The 17,922-nt window shown below is 44.2% G+C and overlaps 1 protein-coding gene and 1 long non-coding RNA gene across 2 annotated transcripts; one reads left to right on the top strand and one right to left on the bottom strand.

Annotated features, from left to right (window-relative positions):
- Positions 1-723: 723 nt before the first annotated feature.
- LOC120976473 (uncharacterized) lies at positions 724-4,422 on the bottom strand. The gene is made up of 3 exons (XR_005771998.3): positions 3,718-4,422; positions 3,204-3,615; positions 724-3,101 (listed from the first exon to the last, which is right to left on the bottom strand). It is a non-coding gene; the product is annotated as an uncharacterized lncRNA (long non-coding RNA).
- A 2,121-nt stretch (positions 4,423-6,543) lies between these two features.
- Positions 6,544-9,138, top strand: LOC141042718 (protein FAR1-RELATED SEQUENCE 5-like). The gene is made up of 5 exons (XM_073511596.1): positions 6,544-6,767; positions 6,886-7,274; positions 7,630-8,308; positions 8,392-8,680; positions 8,749-9,138. The coding sequence occupies exons 1-5, from the start codon at positions 6,544-6,546 to the stop codon at positions 9,136-9,138; spliced, it is 1,971 nt and encodes a 656-aa protein (XP_073367697.1).
- The last annotated feature ends 8,784 nt before the right edge of the window (positions 9,139-17,922 follow it).

Raw genomic sequence — 17,922 nt, 5'->3', positions numbered from 1 at the left:
TGCTGGCAGGGCAAAAGGTGTAATTCTTTGTTATATTAATTCGGATATAAGAAAAATATATGGAGGTTGAAAACTTTTTTGATTGCTTACAAGAAAATGTTGATTTTGCAGCACCTGTGTCGGAAAGAATGGCAAGGAATCTGAGGTTGCCAGTGGGGATAGTAAGAATTGAGGTGAAGGATGAGATGGGGGAAATGTTTCCTGGTAGAGTTGGGCTAAGACATGAAATACGAATTGCTCAAAATGTACTATAATTCTATGACAAAATGGTGCATAGTGTGAGGAGTGATCGTGACAAGTGGGCCTTGCTATTTGTCCTTCATTTTGGTAATGTGCATGCGATTCTATCAAAAAACTTAATACCTCTACACCCAAATGGGGAAAAATGTGTGCAGGAAATGGTTCAAGCACCTGGTCATGACCTTGGTCCTCCTCAATGGGGATGATTTCATACATGAGTTTAGGCCTGATGGTCAATTAACAATACTTGGCTGGACAACCTTTTCACGTATGCTGATTAGTAAGGATGCACGGATGTATGGCAAATGGAAGATAAGGTGGAGGCATCTATTCGACATCCGATTTGTGGTATGAGCAACTATCTCATTTACTGGTAGTAGATAAAATTTTCATCGGGGACACCCTACTGTATAGACTCATTAGCTAACAGTAGAGAAACTTGTTAACATGAACACCTGATGTATAACTCTGATGACCTGAACTATGACCTTCTCGCCAGAATGATGGATGAAGATGTACTTCGGTACAAGTTACAGTGGACAATGAAGGTATGTGAAATGAAAGTTTGATGATATTTCGTTGCATTGTAGGGAAAAAGGAATGAATTCCATACCTGTCTTCATGTTTGCTTTACTTTTAAAAATGTGCAGTTGTTCCTTCCTGCACCAATGATGGACGAATTCTCCTTTTTATGTTGTGGACATTGCGGAAAGAACTCTTCTTGGCATGGATCCAACGGAGACGAGCATTCATGATGATGAGATGAGTGTGAAACACGAGGGGAATGTGAACCTGGTACTGAGAACACTTCAGAGAGTCCAACGTGACCACTTCACAGACTGGTATGTTCTGGAGGACGGCTGGAGCATCACGTATGCCTACAACATGAAAGAGCCATGTGAGATGTAAGTATCTTGTTGTGCGAGTACATCTGGGCCTACAAAAAAAGACTTGTGCATGCCTGAGCTCTATATCTGTGATCCTTTGCAGCGAGGACAGCTGGATCTACCTTGGGCACTACTGGAGGTACTACAATGGCCTGTATCCGGGTGAGGTACGAATAAAAATGTGTAAACCCTGGAGATGAAAAGATGTATGTTTTTTTTGTGATTTGAAATGACTAACTGGTGAAACTCAAAAAATGTTTTCAAGAATGAGCTGGCTTACCTGCAGAAGCAGTTTGCGTACGAGGTGATTTCGATGAAGGGGAACAAGGGTGAACTCCCAAGCTTCATGATCGAGGATGTGCCATTCTTGGCAAGGCAGTAGTATTTGCCTCTTTATCTACTTATGTAAATTATGCGTTAATGTCGAATGAATTGTGTACTGGAAGTAGTAATTAGGTGCAAAATCCAACACAGTGGGGTGGGGTTTGTTGTCTTAGCTCCCATCCCTCCTGCAGTCCTGCTGGTGTGGGGGTGCTTCTTGCCCCTACTGCGAATGGTTAGACTGAAATGCCGAAGAAGGGAAAAAGGTGTGTATTTTGTGTCCATACCTCCTACGGATTGGAGGACAGGACTTTTGGATGGAACCTGTGTGATCACTGGTGATGACATCTCATTTTGGTTCAAATGTGGTTTGCTTCGAAACATTATCTATGTAAATGACTGATTTACTAGTTCAAATGTGTCTGTGACAAAAGTTGGTGTTTGGCCTTCATGTGAAATGCTATGGGAAATGCCACCAAAAATGTTTATATTTATGTTTGTCGGAGAGCAGAAGAAATGCCACAAAAAATGGCAGGAATGTTTGTGTGATGTACATTCCTGTAGCATTGGTGTTGATACAGTAGACCTTTGTGGTACGAGCATAATTAAGTGCTATGTGACAGAGGTAAGCTTGGATTTGACATTTTGTGTAAATCTTGTAGACAAATACAAGTTCCTTTTTTAAGACATTTGGGAAAAGTTTGGACCGTTAAAACCCATAAAGGTTATCTACAATTTACTTACAAAGGCATGTTGTTATTTACTGAGTGGCTCATAATAAACATAGATAAAACGAGATTTATATAACATGCCATAGCACAACCAGGTGAATGTCGTTTAAGGGTACGGTGAACAGATGATATGCATCATTATATAAATTACATGGTTCAATCAGATATGAAATCCGAAAAGCCAAAAGCAAGAACTTACAACCCAAAAGCACTCTACGAGATGGGGACGAATAAACTACGACACGTGGGACTTGATTGTTTTGTCAGCTGTATACGAAATGCAGGTCCCCACCCCTAGTCATCGAAGGCGGAGTCGGATCCCGCTAAAACCTTCCACAGTGCCTTGTGGGAAAGTTATGAGAAGTTGCCCCGTAGCTTCAAGCATTCATGCAAGGCATCGTTCTTGGTTTTCAAAATGTTTGGCTGTGAACAAAATATGCATCGATGTGTCAACAGAGCTTTGCGTGTTCATTTTGCAAAACAAAAGGCATATGATGTGTAGATGCAAGCATACAACAATGAGGAGGATTAGAGATGAAACTCGCCTTGGTAAGTGTTAACTTAATTAAGCTTCTCCCCATCAAACTGTCGAGCAATGTGTATGGCGCATGCACCTGACTCAGCGCTGAAAATAATGCGAAAAAACATATGGTTCAGATTGAAAACATAATGATTGAGCTGAGGGTATTAGTGACGTCTTGTTGTCACTTACGAGGAAAATATGGCATCTGTCATAGGTCCATGCTTCATCCGCCAGTTTTCCTTGACCGATGGCCATCCGCCATAGAATTCATGGAGGCATGCGAATAATGCACTGTGGAGCTTCCAAGCAGTTGCTTGATCGCGATCCTTATGCGTAAGAGCCGATGCATTTTTGTGATACAGAGGATCAAGGACATTGATTAAGGACTGCAGTGATGAACTGACAGATGGAACGACATATGAAAGGGACTTGTGAATACATGGAGTTGAAGATGGTACCCCAAAAAATGAAGGAAAAGAAAAATGCGATTGACAACTTTACCATTTGGGACGATGTTAGATCATACTTCAGAGAATCAGCAGAGAGCTACTTCTGGATCGACACCGTGTGCAAGAAGTCGGAATCAGACAACACAAGAGTCTGCTTGCACATCGAGGCGCATGGTAAACAAAAAATGGAATAAAGTGAAAACTGAATTCAAATAATACATCTGGAAGAATGGTGGAAGATGTCACGGGTAGTGAACTAAGAAGCTTCCGGAGAATTCAGGTTCAATTGGGTGCCTCCAGCTTAAGTACGGGTTCTCGGACTCGGCTTGATAATCAAGTTGAGCAAACCGACGGAAAGAATGGACATCAGTTCATGACCAATTATGTTGTTGCCAACGAGCTGACCGCGTATGACAAAACCCGTGATACTAATAAATCTTGGCTCCTCGTGAACAATAAAGTTCCTACAAAAAAAGAGTGGTCATGTTGTTAGTACCAGGAATACGAGAAACAATAGCCATGCTTTATATGGTGAATTTAATTAGATAAATGGTGCGCACAATTACCCCGCTAGCTCGCTATCTACAACGGTCATGAAGTGATGTTCAATTAGTTGAGCAACACCAGCTTGTGATGGGTACGGGACAACTCCCCTGCACCAGGGGTCTGTCTGGAATCCAAGACGAGATACATACTTGCGACCGGGAAGATCATTACTCCTCTGGCCGAAAACAGTTGTTGCAGCATCGTGTGGGAGGTCGATGTATAGTTGACTAGTGGCAGCATTTTGTTCTCAGCCAGGACGATGGCCCGTAGGTGGTGCTTACTTTGCTCATTGTCCAGGCGCTGAATTTAAGATTTAATTTCTGCAGCATTTGGAGATCAAGCATTCCACCAAACCCAATGCTCTTAACAAGAAATCGCTTGTACTCGTTGAAAGTCTGAATGGCCTCGACAACATGCTTGATAGACATACAGGAAGTTGGTGCTTGCGGCAATGGGCGGACACCACTCTGAGCTGAATCCTCGCTATCAGTTAGAAGTTTCTCATCACCCGTGTCCGCCGCACAACTGCCTTCATCCGACATTTTTTTGCTGCAAAAGATTAATGGGGGAAAATAAGCATGGGATGGTGTACTAGAAAATTAAGCATGGAAATCAGGCATTTAGGCAAAGGGAACATTCAGACTTTTGCAAATTAGAAAAAAAATGAACCCAATAACCATTGCTTATGTATTTCTTGCAAATAAATCTGAAACTTTCTTTTCTGAAAAAATAAATCAAGATATATACTAAAGATGCAGAGTAAATGTACTTGGGCTATGCATGTACAATGTTTTCCTTAAATTACAGCTACATTGGTGGTCTGAATCTAATTAACTAGGAATCAGTAGGCAGGATTGGACGAGTAGTGCGTGGTGAGCGGAACAAGATTGAGTGCATGCACTATGGTCTCAATTTTTTTGAATCACTAAGTGGTATAGATCTTTAATCTGAGAATAAGTGCATGTGAGCAAGAACAAAAAAATCATTCGACTAGGAAATCATCATGAATCATGAGCGGATTCAAATAAAAAGAGAGGGTGGACATGTGGCGACCATAATGGTGGGCCGCTCCAGGAGCGGCAAGCAGAATCGCCGGCGATAGGTCGGAGTAGATCGACGCCGGCGAGTAGAACAGCAGGTGAGAGAGATGGGGAGGATTCGCTGGATGAGAGCTTCAGGATAGGGATGAGCAGGGGTGTGGAGACTGGGGCAGATAGAGGAGGAGCTTGCCATCTCCGATCTGATTCTTCCAAGCGAGGATGAAGAAGATAAGGCAATGGGAGGCAGCCGTCCGTTTAGCAGCAAACGTCTGAGCCGTAGCCCAACATTCGGTGTCCCCGTTTGAGCCGGCGTTGTGGGTATGACGGCCGTTGCATTGAAAGCAACCGCTGGGTGGGCCAGGACGTGGAAAAAAGCGACGCATACTTGCCCATATACGGACTGAAATACATGCAGCGACGGGAATCTCGGGAAAAGCTGACGGCTATGATATCGAGTCCATCTAAGCTCGAGCTCATAATAGGACTTTCGACTCAACAAGCATTGTAGCCAAAAAGTAAACATGCATTCTACCAACTTGTAGTTATTGTTTGCAAATGAACAAATTGACTGTCCAAAAGATATGTGCAATGAAAAATTCATAAATGTGCAACTGAACATGCATCCCAGCCAACTGAACCTATATTCTGGCAACTCAGCATGCATGCTAGCCAAAACTAAAACATGCATTGTACCCCACGTGTACTGGATATTTGTGAATGAACACTTTAGAAAACCTGTAGTATATGTGCAATAAAAACATGTTTTCTGGCCAACTAAACATGCATGTTGGCCAAAACTGAAAAAAATGTGTCCTGGCCAACTGAAACATCTATTCTAGCCAACTGAACACATTAACTGTCCAACTGAACATGCATGTTGGCCAAAACTGAAATAAATGCAACCTGGCCAACTGAGACATCTATTCTAGCCAACTAAACGCATTGACTGTCCAACTGAATATGTATGCTGGCCAACTGAAAAAATGCATCCTGGCAATTGAGACATCTATTCTAGTGAAAATCAGAAATCTGTAGTGCGACAGCAAAAACACAAGAACTTTTGTCCATAGCTAATGAAGCCACAAACCATATTAAATTATTCACGCATATAATCTTGTCCCACACATATATTCTGGTCCCACACCTATTGCAAAGCTATAGTGTAAAAATATGTTCAATATACCAGAACTGAAAACATAAACGGCGATGAAAACATATAACTATAATCTGTCATCCAATTCTTCTTTCTTCTTTCACCTGGATTTTCCGTCTCAAATGTAACATCAAATTATGTGCAGAAAAATCTGAAACAGCTCCTTGCCAAACAGAAAACCTGCAGATCATTGCAACAAACAGAGGGAAAAAGTCAGAAAACTCTGTAGTAAAAAGAAGTCATGTTCTTGCCAGCTATTTACTGCAAACTGTGCAACTAACATAACAACTCTGTGCAAACAAAAAATGCATAACTGTTATAATAAAGATTATGGTACAGTCATGTTTCTTTTGGAACTAAGATTGTCATAAAATGGTGTGCAACTGCCTATTTACTAAGTTTTTAGGTTGTTTGAAACACTCTTTTCTGTGGTTAACAACTGATGACATCACTTTCTTCTTTTTTATATGTGCAGGGAGTGTGTGGCAGCATCCAAAAAAAGGAAAAAAATGCTTGATCTCAATGAGTTGCCTCCTGATCTCAATGAGCTTCCTCATGATATGGATCAGCAGCAACCCAGCATACCACAAGGAAATTGAACAGAAAATGGGCGATCTGTTTACTACACGCAGGCAAGTCGTGGTGGTAACCCTATGGGCCATGACAATGTAGCAGGCCAGTCATCAACCCGTGGTGCCCCTGTAGTGGTGTCTTTGCAGTCAGAGAGCCATACTCTTGATGACACGGGAACCGCGGCAAATGTTCCTGGTCCAACCAGGACTGAGCTAGGAGCTGGGGCTGTTGACGGAGCTGTACAAGGAGAAGAAGGAGAGGATGAGGCTGGTTCTCAACCTATGGAACCCTATGTTGGCATGAGGTTTGACAGCCTTCAAATTTCTAAGGATCACTACAACAGCTATGCACTACGGATGGGTTTCTCTGTCAAGATGAACACCTCTAGGCGGACACCCCACACCAATGTATTGGTAAAACAGCAGTTTTTGCTGCAACAAGTTCAAGAAGTCCAAAGCTGATGATGGAGGAGCTGAGGCTCCTCCTGTCCTGGACCCTATTCCAGATCCAAAAACTGTTGACAGTGATGAGGAAATGGAAGATGAACCTCCAATCTTTGCTGAAGAGGAGGCTGGTCCTAGTAAGAAGAAGAAGAAACGGAAACGCGAGACAATAAAGCAGACTCAATGCAAGGCGAAAATGTTGGTGAAGCTGCTAGATGTGCGATGGGAGGTGACGCACTTTGTTCGTGACCACAATCATCCGCTCGTGAACAAACCTTCGTTGTCCAAATACTTTAGATCCCACCAAGGCATCTCACCTGATGAAAAGGAGTTTTTGCGCATCTTGTATAACTGCAACTTGACTACAGGTGTGGTGTTTTCTATATCCCTTAAAGAATTAAGTTTCCCTCTAGGCAGTCCAGTGTGCAACTGTTATGGTACTATTGTGCAACTGAAATGACTTAACTGTGCAACTGGTGTCCAACTTCCCATGCTGTTTGTATATCACTTTTGGTGCTTGTTGTGCAACTAGATTGTCTTTACTGTGCAACTACACAATGTCCTGTATGCAAAAAGTGCAAAAGTGTTTTTAAAAAGGTGCAGCTAGGTGTCCATTTCCTGCAATTATCTTTTGTGCCAACACATGTCCTATTACTGTGCAGCTGGATGTGCGCATTCGTGCAACTAAAAAAAGCATATACTATTTGTTTTTGTATTATGCAGGACGTATGATGCATATAATGGCAGAGTTCTACGGATCTAAGATGATGGTGCCGTTCGGACCAAAGGCAATAACAAATGTGTGTACAAGTTTCCGTAGAGATGACACAAAGGAGGGTGACATGATTGAGACAATTGCGCACTTCAAGGATATACAGAAAACCGATCCAGACTTCTTCTATAAGGTAAAATATGATGAAGAGGACAGAGTTGTCAACATATTTTGGGTGGATGGCTTAGCTCGAAAAGCTTATGCTGAGGCGTACCACGATTGCATATCGTTTGACACTACCTACATGACCAACATGTATAATATGCCGTTCGCGCCCTTCATTGGAATAAACCGACATGGCCAATCTTTCATGCTCGGTTGCGCGTTTGTGAGGCAGGAGTTGGCATCAAGCTTTGATTGGGTCTTCCAAGCATTCCTAGAGGCTATGGGTGGCAAACCTCCTGACAACTTCATAGCCGATCAAGATGGTGCAATGAGGCAGTCAATACAGAGCATCTTTCCAACCACCGTGCATCGATGTTGTCGATGGCACATCATGAAGAAGGCCCAGGAAAAAGTTGGTTGGTTGTTGTGCCGGAATCCAGGGCTCTCTGATGATTTCAACTACTATGTTGACTTCAGCTTCACTCCAGACGAGTTTGAACAGAGTTGGGCTGGGTTAATGGTGAAGTACGAGGCTATGACACACACACACACTTTGAGAAGTTGTACGAATACAGGTCAACTTGGGTGGCGTGCTACTTCAAACACAGGTTCTTCCCCTTCCTACAGTCTACACAGCATAGTGAGGGATTCAACGCTGTCCTAAAAAGATATGTGAACCCACACAACTCGATGTTGAACTTCGTCAAGCAATATGAAAAAATTCAGAACCACGTCCTTGCCAAGGAAGGCTGCAATGATTACAGGACAAAACACCTTGAGATTGAGCTGTGGTCCAACTTCCCAATAGAGAAGCAAGCTTATAAAACTTACACTAGGGACCTTTACCGCAAGTTCAGAGAAGAGTTTGAGCTGATTGGACGTTATAATGCATTCCAAGTTGGTGCTGATATATTTGAGCTTAGACCGATGTTGCCAAATATGGTTCTCGAAACTACTTGGTGCAGGCAAGGGTGGAGGAGGGTTCCTATTTGTGTGAGTGCTGTAAAATGGACAAGGACGGCATCCTCTGTTGCCACATCCTCAAGGTGTTCACCCATATTGGAGTTGATGTCATACCGGAAAGGTACCTGCTAAGACGGTGGGCACCTACTGCTGTACCTAGTGTGCTAGGGACTGGTTATGAGCAACCGGATGAAATGCCTCAATCAAAGAAGCATATAAGGGAGAGGAACATGATATACGATTTTCGGAAACTAGCAAAGTTTGCGAGTGGTTCTGATCCAGCACAAGCTATTGTATACAAGCATATGCGCGCAGCACGTACCGAGATCGGCCACCTGAACAAGTCCACGAAAAAGAAAAAAACCAACTGCTGCCACGGGGCCATCAGATGATGGCAACCCTCGAGGATCTCCCCACCTCCCCTACACGGCATGGTCCTCCACCTCCTCCCCCGCCTGGCCCAACAAGCAGTGCCCCGCGTGCTCCTCCCAATGGCCCTACAGGGAGTACTCACGGGCCTCATCATCCAGGTAATTACCTGCCCAACACCCCCATCTAACTAGGTGTGTGATTTCAGTTGCACACATCATGGTGCCCAGTTGAACAGAACATGCTACCCAGTTGTGCATGCTATGAGCATCAAGATAAAACAACTAACTGGTTTTTCCTGTTCTGGCTATAGTTGATGGCAACCCTCGAGGACATCCTCCACCTCCAGGCCCTACACAGCATGGTCCTCCACCTCCTCCCCCGCCTGGCCCAACAAGCAGTGCCCTGCGTGCTCCTCCTAATGGCCCTACAGGGAGTACTCAGAGGGCTCGTCATCCAGGTAATTACCTGCCCCAATGATACGTCTCCAACGTATCTATAATTTTTGATTGTTCCATGCTATATGATATTCTGTTTTGGATGTTTAACGGGATTTATTATACACTTTTATATTATTTTTGGGACTAACCTATTAACCGGAGGCCCAGCCCGAATTGCTGTTTTTTGCCTATTTCAGTGTTTCACAGAAAAAGAATATCAAACGGAGTCCAAACGGAATGAAACCTTCGGGAACGTGATTTTCGGAACAAATGTGATCCAGAGGACTTGGAGTCTACGCAAAGTAATCAACGTGGAGAGCACGAGGCAGGGGGCGCGCCTACCCCCCAGGCGCGCCCTCCACCCTCGTGGGGCCCACGTTGCTCCACCGACGTACTTCTTCCTCCTATATATACCTACTGTTGGGGAACGTAGCAGAAATTCAAAATTTTCTACGCATCACCAAGATCAATCTATGGAGTTTACTAGCAACGAGAGGGAAGGAGTGCATCTACATACCCTTGTAGATCGCAAGCGGAAGCGTTCAAGAGAACGGGGTTGATGGAGTCGTACTCGTCGTGATCCAAATCACCGATGATCCTAGCGCCGAACGGACGGCACCTCCGCGTTCAACACACGTACGGAGCGAGGACGTCTCCTCCTTCTTGATCCAGCAAGGGGGGAGGAGAAGTTGATGGAGATCCAGCAGCACGACGGCGTGGTGGTGGAAGTAGCGGGATCCCGGCAGGGCTTCGCCAAGCGCAAGCGGGGAGGAAGAGGTGTCACGGGAGGGAGGGAGGCGCCAGGGCTTAGTGTATGGCTGCCCTCCCCCCCACATATATATAGGGGCAAGGGAGAGGGGGGCGCAGCCTTGGCCCTTCCTCCAAGGAAGGGTGCGGCCAGGGAGGAGTCCATCCTCCCCAAGGCACCTAGGAGGTGCCTTCCCCTTTTAGGACTCTCCCTTTCCCTTATCTCTTGGCGCATGGGCCTCTTGGGGCTGGTGCCCTTGGCCCATATAGGCCAAGGCGCACACCCCTACAGCCCATGTGGCCCCCCGGGGCAGGTGGACCCCCGGACCCCTTTCGGCACTCCCGGTACAATACCGATAATGCGCGAAACTTTTCCGGTGACCAAAATAAGACTTCCCATATATAAATCTTTACCTCTGGACCATTCCGGAACTCCTCGTGACGTCCGGGATCTCATCCGGGACTCCGAACAACTTTCGGGTTACCGCATACTAATATCTCTACAACCCTAGCGTCACCGAACCTTAAGTGTGTAGACCCTACGGGTTCGGGAGACACGCAGACATGACCGAGACGACTCTCCGGTCAATAACCAACAGCGGGATCTGGACACCCATGTTGGCTCCCACATGCTCCTCGATGATCTCATCGGATGAACCACGATGTCGAGGATTCAATCAATCCCGTATACAATTCCCTTTGTCTATCGGTATGTTACTTGCCCGAGATTCGATCGTCGGTATCCCAATACCTCGTTCAATCTCGTTACCGACAAGTCACTTTACTCGTACCGTAATGCATGATCCCGTGACTAACTCCTTAGTCACATTGAGCTCATTATGATGATGCATTACCGAGTGGGCCCAGAGATACCCTCCGTCATACGGAGTGACAAATCCCAGTCTCGATTCGTGCCAACCCAACAGACACTTTTGGAGATACCTGTAGTGCACCTTTATAGCCACCCAGTTACGTTGTGACGTTTGGTACACCCAAAGCATTCCTACGGTATCCAAGAGTTGCACAATCTCATGGTCTAAGGAAATGATACTTGACATTAGAAAAGCTCTAGCAAACGAACTACACGATCTTGTGCTATGCTTAGGATTGGGTCTTGTCCATCACATCATTCTCCTAATGATGTGATCCCGTTATCAACGACATCCAATGTCCATGGTCAGGAAACCGTAACCATCTATTGATCAACGAGCTAGTCAACTAGAGGCTCACTAGGGACATGTTGTGGTCTATGTATTCACACATGTATTACGGTTTCCGGATAACACAATTATAGCATGAACAATAGACAATTATCATGAACAAGGAAATATAATAATAACCATTTTATTATTGCCTCTAGGGCATATTTCCAACAGTCTCCCACTTGCACTAGAGTCAATAATCTAGTTCACATCGCCATGTGATTAACACTCATAGTCCACATTGCCATGTGACTACACCCAAAGAGTTTACTAGAGTCAATAATCTAGTTCACATCATCATGTGATTAAGACTCAATGAGTTCTAGGGTTTGATCTGTTGGAAATATGCCCTAGAGGCAATACTAAAATGGTTATTATTGTATTTCCTTGTTCATGATAATTGTCTGTTGTTCATGCTATAATTGTATTAACTGGAAACCGTAATACATGTGTGAATACATAGACCACAACATGTCCCTAGTAAGCCTCTAGTTGACTAGATCGTTTATCAATAGATGGTTATGGTTTCCTGACCATGGACATTGGATGTCATTGATAACGGAATCACATCATTAGGAGAATGATGTGATGGACAAGACCCAATCCTAAGCATAGCACAAGATCGTGTAGTTCGTTTGCTAGAGCTTTTCTAATGTCAAGTATCATTTCCTTAGACCATGAGATTGTGCAACTCCCGGATACCGTAGGAATGCTTTGGGTGTACCAAACGTCACAACGTAACTGGGTGGCTATAAAGGTGCACTACAGGTATCTCCGAAAGTGTCTGTTGGGTTGGCACGAATCGAGACTGGGATTTGTCACTCCGTATGACGGAGAGGTATCTCTGGGCCCACTCGGTAATGCATCATCATAATGAGCTCAATGTGACCAAGTGTTTGGTCACGGGATCATGCATTACGGTACGAGTAAAGTGACTTGCCGGTAACGAGATTGAACAAGGTATTGGGATACCGACGATCGAATCTCGGGCAAGTAACGTACCGATTGACAAAGGGAATTGTATACGGGATTGATTGAATCCTCGACATCATGGTTCATCCGATGAGATCATCGTGGAACATGTGGGAGCCAACATGGGTATCCAGATCCCGCTGTTGGTTATTGACCGGAGAGTCGTCTCGGTCATGTCTGCGTGTCTCCCGAACCCGTAGGGTCTACACACTTAAGGTTCGGTGACGCTAGGGTTGTAGAGATATTAGTATGCAAAAATCCGAAAGTCGTTCGGAGTCCCGGATGAGATCCCGGACGTCACGAGGAGTTTCGGAATGGTCCGGAGGTAAAGATTTATATATGGGAAGTCCTATTTTGGCCACCGGAAAATGTTCGGGATTTTTCGGTATTGTACCGGGAAGGTTCTAGAAGGTTCCGAAGTGGGGCCCACCTGCATGCGGGACCCACATGAACGTGGGTAGTGGGGGCAAGGCCCCACACCCCTGGTCAAGGCGCACCAAGATCCCACCTTAGAAGGAATAAGATCATATCCCGAAGGGATAAGATCAAGATCCCTAAAAAAGGGGGATAACAATCGGTGGGGAAGGGAAATGATGGGATTTCTTTCCCCCACCTTTGCCAACGCCCCAATGGACTTGGAGGGCAAGAAACCAGCCCCCTCCACCCCTATATATAGTGGGGAGGCGCATGGGAGCAGCACCCCAAGCCCTGGCGCCTCCCTCCCTCCCGTGACACCTCTTCCTCCCCGCTTGCGCTTGGCGAAGCGCTGCCGGGATCCCGCTACTTCCACCACCACGCCGTCGTGCTGCTGGATCTCCATCAACTTCTCCTCCCCCTTGCTGGATCAAGAAGGAGGAGACGTCCCCGCTCCGTACGTGTGTTGAACGTGGAGGTGCCGTCCGTTCGGCGCTAGGATCATCGGTGATTTGGATCACGACGAGTACGACTCCATCAACCCCGTTCTCTTGAACGCTTCCGCTCGCGATCCACAAGGGTATGTAGATGCACTCCTCCCCTCTCGTTGCTAGCATCTCCTAGATTGATCTTGGTGACACGTAGGAAAATTTTGAATTTCTGCTACGTTCCCCAACAGTGGCATCATGAGCCAGGTCTATGTGTAGATTCTATGCACGAGTAGAACACAAAGTAGTTGTGGGCGATGATTTGTTCAATTTGCTTGCCGTTACTAGTCTTATCTTGATTCGGCGGCATTGTGGGATGAAGCGTCCCGGACCGACCTTACACGTACTCTTACGTGAGACAGGTTCCACCGACTGACATGCACTTGATGCATAAGGTGGCTAGCGGGTGTCTATCTCTCCCACTTTAGTTGGATCAGATTCGATGAAAAGGGTCCTTATAAAGGGTAAATAGCAATTGGCATATCACCGTTGCGGCTTTTGCGTAGGTAAGAAACGTTCTTGCTAGAAACCCATAGCAGCCACGTAAAACATGCAACAATAATTAGAAGACGTCTAACTTGTTTTTGCAGGGTATGCTATGTGATGTGATATGGCCAAAAGGATGTGATGAATTATATATGTGATGTATGAGATTGATCATGTTCTTGTAATAGGAATCACGACTTGCATGTCGATGAGTATGACAACCGGCAGGAGCCATAGGAGTTGTCTTAATTTATTGTATGACCCGCATGTCAATGAAAACGCCATGTAATTACTTTACTTTATTGCTAACCATTAGCCATAGTAGTAGAAGTAATAGTTGGCGAGACAACTACATGAAGACACGATGATGGAGATCATGGTGTCATGCCGGTGACGAAGGTGATCATGTCGCGCCTCGAAGATGGAGATCAAATGCGCAAGATGATATTGGCCATATCATGTCACTTTATGATTTGCATGTGATGTTTGTCATATTTACATCTTATTTGCTAAGAACGACGGTAGCATAAATAAGATGATCCCTCACTAAAATTTCAAGAGATGTGTTCCCCCTAACTGTGCACCGTTGCGAAGGTTCGTTGTTTCGAAGCACCACGTGATGATCGGGTGTGATAGATTCTAACGTTCACATACAACGGGTGTTGACGAGCCTAGCATGTACAGACATGGCCTCGGAACACAAGCAAAACACTTAGGTTGACTTGACGAGCCTAGCATGTACATACATGACCTCGGAACACAAGAGACCGAAAGGTCGAACATGAGTCGTATAGTAGATACGATCAACATGGAGATGTTCACCGATGATGACTAGTCCGTCTCACGTGATGATCGGACACGGCCTAGTCGATTCGGATCATGTATCACTTAGATGACTAGAGGGATGTCTATCTAAGTGGGAGTTCATTAAATAATGAGATGAACTTAATTATCATGAACATAGTCAAAAGGTCTTTGCAAATAATGTCGTAGCTTACGCTTTAGTTCTACTAAGATATGTTCCTAGAGAAAATTTAGTTGAAAGTTGATAGTAGCAATTATGCGGACTGGGTCCGTAAACTGAGGATTGTCCTCACGGCTGCACAGAAGGCTTATGTCCTTAATGCACCGCTCAGTGTGCTGAACCTCGAGCGTCGTTTGTGGATGTTGTGAACATCTGACATACACGTTTTGATGACTACGTGATAGTTCAGTGCGTAATGTTGAACGGTTTAAAATTGTGGCACCAAAGACGGTTTTGAAACGTCGCAGAACATATGAGATGTTCCAAAGACTGAAATTGGGATTTCAGACTAGTGCCCACGTCAAGAGGTATGAGACCTCTGACAAGTTTCTTAAGCCTGCAAACTAAGGGAGAAAAGCTCAATCGTTGAGCATGTGCTCAGATTGTCTGAGTACTACAATCACTTGAATCGAGTGGGAGTTAATCTTCCAGATGAGATAGTGATGGTTCTCCATAGTCACTGCCACCAAGCTATTAGAGCTTCGTGATGAACTATAACATATCAGGGATAGACATGATGGTCCTTGAGCAACTCGCGATGTTTGACACCGCGAAAGTAGAAATCAAGTAGGAGCATCAATTGTTGATGGTTAGTAAAACCACTAGTTTCTAGAAGGGCAAGGGCAAGAAGGGATACTTCATGAAACGGCAAATCAGTTGCTGCTCTAGTGAAGAAACCCAGGGTTGAACCCAAACCCGAGACTAAGTGCTTCTGAAATGAGGGGAACGGTCACTGAAGCAGAACTACCCTAGATACTTCGTAGATGAGAAGGCTGGCAAGGTCGACAGAAGTATATTGGATATACATTATATTAATGTGTACTTTACTAGTACTCCTAGTAGCACCAGGGTATTAGATACCGGTTCGGTTGTTAAGTGTTAGTAACTCAAAATAAAAGCTGTGGAATAAACGGAGACTAGCTAAAGGTGAGATGACGATATGTGTTTCCAAGGTTGATGTGATCAAGCATCGCATGCTCCCTCTCCCATCGAGATTGGGGTTAAACCTGAATAATTGTTATTTGGTGTTTGCGTTAAGCATAGACATGATTGGATTATGTTTATCGCAATACGGTTATTCATTAAAGGAGAATAATGGTTACTCTGTCTATTTGAATAATACCTTCAATGGTCTTGCACCTAAAATGAATGGTTTATTGAATCTCGATCGTAGTGATACACATGTTCATGCCAAAAGATATAAGATAGTAATGATAGTACCACATACTTGTGGCACTGCCACTTGAGTCATATTGGTATAAAACGCATGAAGAAGCTCCATGTTGATGGATCTTTGGACTCACTCGTTTTTGAAAAGATTGAGACATGCGAACCATGTCTATTAGTATATATGCATGAAGAAAGTCCATACAGATGGATCATTTGGACTCACTTGATTTTGAATCACTTGAGACATGCAAATCATACCACATGGGCAAGATGACTGAAAGGCCTCGTTTTCAGTAAGATGGAATAAGAGAGCAACTTGTTGGAAGTAATACATTTGATGTGTGCAGTCCAATGAGTGCTGAGGCACGCAGTGGATATCGTTATGTTCTTACTTCACAAATGATTTGAGTAGATGCTGAGAATATTTACTTGATGAAACACAAGTCTGAATTATTGAAAGGTTCAAGTAATTTCAGAGTGAAGTTGAAGATCGTCGTGATAAGAGGATAAAATGTCTGTGATATGATCATAGAGAAGAATATCTGAGTTACGAGTTTGGCACACAATTAAGAAATTGTGGAAATTGTTTCACGACTAATACCGCCTGGAACACCATATTGTGATGGTGTGTCCGAACATCATAACTGCACCCTATTGGATATGGTGCATACCATGATGTCTCTTATCGAATTACAAATATCGTTTATGGGTTAGGTATTAGAGACAACCGCATTCACTTTAAATAGGGCACCACGCAATTCCGTTGAGACGACACCGTATGAACTATGGTTTAGAGAAACCTAAGCTGTCGTCTCTTAAAAGTTTGGGGCTGCGACGCTTATGTGAAAAAGTTTCAGGCTGATAAGCTCGAACCCAAAGCGGATAAATGCATCTTCATAGAATACCCAAAACAGTTGGGTATACCTCCTATTTCAGATCTGGAAGCAAAAGTGATTGTTTCTAGAAACGGGTCCTTTCTCGAGGAAAAGTTTCTCTCGAAAGAATTGAGTGGGAGGATGGTGGAGACTTGATGAGGTCATTGAACCATCACTTCAACTAATGTGTAGCAGGGCACAGGAAGTTGTTCCTGTGGCACCTACACCAATTGAAGTGGAAGCTTATGATAGTGATCATGAAACTTCAGATCAAGTCGCTACCAAACCTCATAGGACGACAAGGATGCGTACTACTTCAGAGTGGTACGTAATCCTGTCTTGGAAGTCATGTTGCTAGACAACAATGAACCTACGAGCTATGGAGAAGCGATGGTGGGCCCGGATTCCGACGAATGGCTTGAGGATATAAAATCCGAGAGGATCCATGTATGAAAACAAAGTATAGACTTTGAAAGAACTACTTGATGGTCATAAGGCTGTTGGGTACAGATGGATTTGAAAGGGAAGACAGACAATAATGGTAAGTGTCACCATTAAGAAAGCTCGACTTGTCGTTAAGATGTTTTCCGGCAAGTTCAAGGAGTTGATTGCGATGAGACTTTCTCACTCATAGCGATGCTAAGAGTCTGTTAGAATTATATTAGCAGTTACTGCATTATTTATAAAATCTTGCAGATAGGATGTCAAAACATTGTTTCCTCGACGATTTTCTTGAGGAAAGGTTGTATGTGATACAACCAGAAGGTTTTGTCAATCCTGAAAGATGCTAACAAGTATGCAAAGCTCCAGCAATCCTTCTAAGGATTGGAGTAAGCATCTCGGAGTTGGAATGAACGCTTTGATGAGATGATCAAAGATTTTGCGTTTATACAAGGTTCATGAGAAACTTGTATTTCCAAAGAAGTGAGTGGGAGCACTATAGAATTTTTGATGAGTATATGTTGTTAACATACTGTTGATCAGAAATG

Source organism: Aegilops tauschii, chromosome 3 (assembly GCF_002575655.3).
Source record: "Aegilops tauschii subsp. strangulata cultivar AL8/78 chromosome 3, Aet v6.0, whole genome shotgun sequence".
Lineage (NCBI taxonomy): Eukaryota > Viridiplantae > Streptophyta > Magnoliopsida > Poales > Poaceae > Aegilops > Aegilops tauschii.
Note: the sequence above shows the minus strand (reverse complement) of the source record. Positions and strands in the feature narration are given on the sequence as shown.

Excerpts from the sequence above, each read along its gene's own strand:
- LOC141042718 (XM_073511596.1), top strand. The coding sequence starts at position 6,544 with ATGGGCCATGACAATGTAGCAGGCCAGTCATCAACCCGTGGTGCCCCT. Across the intron at positions 6,768-6,885 it reads GAACCCTATGTTGGCATGAG|CAGTTTTTGCTGCAACAAGT; the intron begins GTTTGACAGCCT and ends TTGGTAAAACAG. Across the intron at positions 7,275-7,629 it reads TAACTGCAACTTGACTACAG|GACGTATGATGCATATAATG; the intron begins GTGTGGTGTTTT and ends TGTATTATGCAG.